Genomic DNA, 5524 nt, shown 5'->3' on the forward strand with positions numbered 1-5524 from the left:
ACAAAGAGTTTTTGGGTGAAACAACTACCATGCATGGTAAGTCACAATTAGATCTTTATTTTGAGGAACCAACTCATAATTTGATTGAAGATTTGGATGTTTTGGAGTTTTGGAATAAAAGTTCAATGAGATATCCCGAACTCTAAAAAATGGCACGCGATGTTTTATCAATTCCGGTTACAAGTGTTGCTTCAGAATCCGCTTTTAGCATTGGAAATAAGATCATTACCGCTTCTAGAAGTTCTCTTAATTCTAAGACGATTCAAGCTTTAAATTGTCTCAAGGATTGGATTCGTGCGGAAGGTAATAAAAGTTGTTTATTTATAATTTAATCTATTTTTTGAATTTTATTTTTAAAATTAAGTTTTATAATTGACTAATTTTTATTTTGTGATTTTTTTTCTAGGTGATTTTACACCCAAATTTGAATCCGACAGTTCAAGTGAGGATGATATTAGTGATATTGATGGCGAAGAAGAAGCTGAAATTATGGATTTTTAGGTAAATTTATTATTTACATATTGATTTAGCTTACTAGTTATTTTTATTTATATAAAATACTTATTAATTTAAATATTTTTTGTTTTGTAGGAAATGTGAATTTGCCTTGAAGGAGTTTTCATCTATATTGTTGTTCTTTTATTTCAGTTTTTAGAGTTTTATTTAGATGGTTAAAAATATTAATTGATATTTGTATCTTTATTATCACGATGAACATGATTATTGGGTTTAAATTTTGAATATTTGTGTTGAAATTGGGTTTAAATTTTGAATATTTGTGTTGAATTGTCGGTTGGTCAAGCCAGGCCCGACCCGAGCCCGACCTCTATTTACAGGTTTAATGCCTGGTCGAGCCGAGCCGGGCAGGACAGGGCTTTTCAAAAAATTTCGGGCTCGGGCTCGAGCTCTAAGATATTAAAAAATTCTTGGGCCTGGGCAGGCTCAGGCTTGTCCAAAATCAAGTCAGGCCCGGCCCGAGCCCACCCAGGCCCGACCCATGAACAGGTCTACTTGGAACCAATCTCATCTCCTATAACTCTAAGAAGCAATCCAAGGTATCTTGATCCAGCATAGAGGCAGGGTATCGAAGTTTAGCTAATTTGATTGCTGATATCACTTGGATTAAGTCTTTGCTGACTGAATTGCATGTTCCTCTCCTTATACCTCTAGTGGTTTAGTGTGATAATTATAGCACAGTTCTGTTATTTGCTAATCCTGTGTTACATGCTAGGTCTAAACACATTGAGTTGGATTTGTACTTTGTTAGGGAGAAGGTTGTTCATAAAGAAGTTGATGTTCATAAAGAAGTTGATGTTCGTCATGTTCCTTCTTCAGATCAATTAGCTGATCTGTGTACTAAGGCCAGCTCAAGTCAAGTTTTTAATTCTTCTCGGTAGAATCTTTCTACCCTAAGTTTGAAGGGAAATGTTAGGTGTAGTTAAGCTTAAGTTAGTTAATCAACTGGCTAGCTGATTTTGTTAGCTAATAAGGGACACGTGGCTTGCTATTAGTGGTCTCATGTTGATTAGTTAGGGTATATATTGCATTCTCGTGTTTCAACTGATGGATTAGTCAATCAATTAACAGAAAAGAGTTTCACAACTTTTTCCTCTTATGCGTTCGTTCAATTCCCGCTTTTTAGAGTTTTCATTTTTTCTTGAGCTCCATCAAAAACAATGAATTCATGCAACTATATTTTTGAAACAACAATTGCCAAATTGCAGCTTCCATCATGTAAACAGAGAAAACAACAGCTTCGCGGGTGGCTTGGCCAAAGCTGCTGTCACTACAGAAGCAGATTTCATTGCCTGGTTATAGGGCCATAAGCTTTTCCTCGTCTTTTGTCGGACAATTTGTTTTTAATGAATGTAGGAAGTATCTTCAAGTTACTGTATGTAGCATTTCTCATCTAATAATACACTCGATTCATAAAAAAGAGAGTGAAAGAACAAGTTTACATTGTTTTATATTAGTGTAATGATGATCTTTTCTTTTTATGTTAAATGAATGAGGTGAAATAAAAAAATATAGTCAATTTTTAAAATTAGGAAATGATTAAATAGAATCAGATGACAAGAAAAGATTAAATAGAATAGAAGTATTGAAATAGAGATATTCTGAAAATTGAATAATATGACAATAATGTTATTAGAATTGTTTTCTCTATTATAATTATAAGAATTTTAAATTATTGACCTTTTATTGATGATAGCTATGCATTTGATGATTAGCTCTTTAGGGGTATGGGGACGAGCAAACAGACGAAAGAACCGTGAACTTTGCTTTTCTGGAACTGATCCTTTCAAATTTACTTTACTACAATTCTGGTCCTTTTAACTCTTAATTTTGTCATAATTACGTCCTTTCTAATGCCAATTACGTTTATGAAAATTTCTTTTTCATTTTTAGTTTTATAAATATTCAATTTATTTTGTAGAAAATCTTGAAAAAATGTCTTAAAAGTTTGAAACAAGAAAAATTGAACTCATTTTCTAAAAAAGCAAAAAATATTTTTACTAAAACTTTTATATAACTCCTTACATATCACATTAAAAAGCGAAAAGAAGAAATTTATTTACTTCTAAATTTGATTCTAATAATTAAATTCTTTAGAAATTGGACAACCATAATCATGATTAAAATTGAAAAAACATGAAAGGCGTAAACTTCTTGTAACTATTCTTTTAACTCGAAATGTATGAACTGACCATTAGATATATTAAAATGATCGGTTAATATATTAATATTAATGTATATAATAAATATTTTATGTAATTTTTATTATTTATTAAATTAAATTATAAGACCATATTAAAAGTTCTCATGTGATACTTTTAAGAAAATAAAAAAAATTAGGATTTCAATAAAAAATAAAAAAAGGTCCAAGAGATTATAGGCTCAATGGAAAAAGTTTCAAAGTTTAGGATTTAATAGTTAGAAATAATTTCATGAGCTTAAAATATAATTCATAGGAGAAGTAGTTAGATAGAGACTTAATTTTAACAAAATTAAAGTTTTAAGATATAGTTGTATTAAAATAATGTTGAAGGAGCTTAATTTCAAAAAAAAATGCCACTTAAAAACTAGGTTTAGTAATTATTCATGGTGTAGCCTCTGTAAGTATAAGCAAATCCAGCAACTGGGCAAGCATACAAAAGAGAGATGGAAGTAGTTCGAGAGCGTCACATGAATGGTGGAACTGGAGAGAATAGCTATGCTCAAAACTCTTTGCTTCAGGTAATAATTACCCTCTCTTTATTTCACATATATGCTATTGATAACATGAAAACTGATGCACAAAAGATATACTTAATCTCTTGCATAATGCAAAATGGCATGAAAACAAAAAGAGAATAATTTGTTTTGAGTGTTCAGTAATTTAAACTTGATATGTTTATTAACTCGGAAGTTGACTTTTGCAGCAAAAAGTGATATCCATGACAAAGCCAATAATAGAGAAAGCCATGGCCAATCTCTATTGCAGCAGCTTCCCAGAGAGTATAGCTATTGCAGATTTTGGTTGCTCTTCGGGGCCAAACACTCTAATTACTATATCTGAAATCATCAAAGCAGCAGAGAACAATTGTAGAAAGCTGGGTCGTCGATCCCCAGAATATCATGTGTTCTTTAATGATCTTCCAAGCAATGACTTCAACACTATTTTCAGGTCTTTGCCAAGTTTCCAAGAAAAGTTGAAACAACAAAGTATTGGGCCTTGTTTCTTTTATGGAATCCCTGGTTCTTTCTATGGTAGGCTCTTACCTCGCAACAGCCTGCAATTCGCCTATTCTTCTTGTAGTCTCCACTGGCTCTCTCAGGTAGCACTACTTGAGTTCAGTATTAAATCATATTCTTATATTGAGAATGACTAATAATGCATGATATTAAGAGTTCAATTCTTAACATATAGATTTACTCCTAAGAAAGTAAATATTAAGTAATATTTTATTTTTCACTTATTAGGTTCCTGAAGGGTTGGAAAGTAACAATGGAAAGATTCATATGTCTAATACAAGTCCACCAAGCGTGCTAAAGGCCTATTATGCCCAATTTCAAACAGATTTTATCACATTTTTGAAGTGTCGTTCGGAGGAATTGATTCCGGGTGGACACATGGTATGGACAATGACGGGAAGAAGAAGTAAAGATCCATCTTCCAAGGATGACTATTATCTGTGGGAGCTTTTGGCGATGACTCTCAATCAATTAGTTTTAGAGGTACAAATATAATATGATATAATATAATATACTTCTCGACTGCTTAATGATTAGGCCAAATTCTACATTTTTTATCTGTATACTTTTTCTAGCATTATATATTGCATACGTGTCTCATCATATTTTTTTACTATCTTATTTTTCTTAATCATATATGATTTTGTGCATTATTTTACAAAACAATCGACTTTATATCTAAATCCTTATTTTCAAGTTGCTAATACATGAGTTATGGTGAAAATGAATTATGTCTATGATTCAGGGAGCGATAGATAAAGAAAAGTTTGACTCCTTCAACATTCCTCAATATACACCATCGATATTTGAAGTGATATCTAAAATTGAAGAGGAAGGATCTTTCCTTATTGATCAGTTGGAAGTTTATGAACAACACTGGAATGCTTATCACGATGAACCTAACCTTTCTGAAGATTTTAAAGATCCAGGATATAATGTTGCAAAGTTTGCAAGAGCAGTGTCTGAGCCCCTTATCATTAGCCACTTCTGTTTGGACAAAGCTATTATGGATAAGATTTTTGATAGGTACAGGACAATGCTGAATGATTACATGGCAAAGGAGAAGACTAAATTTGTTAATTTAATAGTGTCTGTGGTTAAGAAAGAGATATGAAAGAGTTGAGATTTCAATCCTCACATAGTTGCACAATTTGAATTTTGCACCATGCTCGATTTGACACTTGATACTGTATAATCTATATTGGTGTTTTGTTTTTGGTCCCTTTGTCTTTAGTTGCATTTATGTATTCTTAGGGGTATCTTTAGTTACAAATAAAAATAAAGAAGGGAACTCCGGTTTGACAACTTGTTTAAATAAAGATATGCATTTATCATTATATTAAGTTTTTTGGTGGTTCAAATTGTTTAAATTTGAATTCATTAGTTTAAGTTTTATTGTTTTTCTTTCTATACAATTGACATATTTTTCATCGGGATTCTACTCCGCTTAATTTTAACTCCAGCCACATAATAATGCCTTTAGATTTTAGTTAAATAAACATAATTTAAATAAAAAGGTTAATTATTTCAATGTCTCTGGATTTTGTCATTTTTACATTAGTAAGTTTTTCTATTTTTAATAATTAATTATAATATCTTTCTCATTTGATGAAATTAACTATTATCTCATTCCATTAAATTTTTTTATTAATTAATCGTTGTTTTCTATTTTTATCTTCTATTTTTAACTAATATCAGTGTTATATTTGATTGAAATTCATTAGTAATATTCATTTCAATTAAAAAAACATAAGAGAGAAAGTAAAATAAAATTATAAAATTGAAAGAA

General features: G+C 30.7%; 1 protein-coding gene across 1 annotated transcript; it reads left to right on the forward strand.

Moving 5' to 3' along the window:
- The first annotated feature begins 2994 nt into the window (after nucleotides 1–2994).
- On the forward strand, nucleotides 2995–5078 carry LOC8285135 (S-adenosyl-L-methionine:benzoic acid/salicylic acid carboxyl methyltransferase 3). The gene is made up of 4 exons (XM_002529195.4): nucleotides 2995–3237; nucleotides 3423–3818; nucleotides 3964–4218; nucleotides 4481–5078. Exons 1-4 carry the CDS (start codon nucleotides 3163–3165, stop codon nucleotides 4847–4849), a joined length of 1095 nt encoding a protein of 364 aa, XP_002529241.1. The 5' UTR covers nucleotides 2995–3162; the 3' UTR covers nucleotides 4850–5078.
- Nucleotides 5079–5524: the final 446 nt, after the last annotated feature.

This window comes from Ricinus communis, chromosome 7 (assembly GCF_019578655.1).
Source record: "Ricinus communis isolate WT05 ecotype wild-type chromosome 7, ASM1957865v1, whole genome shotgun sequence".
Classification (NCBI taxonomy): Eukaryota; Viridiplantae; Streptophyta; class Magnoliopsida; order Malpighiales; family Euphorbiaceae; genus Ricinus; species Ricinus communis.

What these genes read in the sequence shown, in the direction of transcription:
- LOC8285135 (XM_002529195.4), top strand. Translation starts at nt 3,163, where the DNA reads ATGGAAGTAGTTCGAGAGCGTCACATGAATGGTGGAACTGGAGAGAAT. An exon ending in GTCTCCACTGGCTCTCTCAG is followed by an intron (nt 3,819 to 3,963) that starts GTAGCACTACTT and finishes TTCACTTATTAG; the next exon opens with GTTCCTGAAGGGTTGGAAAG. An exon ending in TCAATCAATTAGTTTTAGAG is followed by an intron (nt 4,219 to 4,480) that starts GTACAAATATAA and finishes TCTATGATTCAG; the next exon opens with GGAGCGATAGATAAAGAAAA.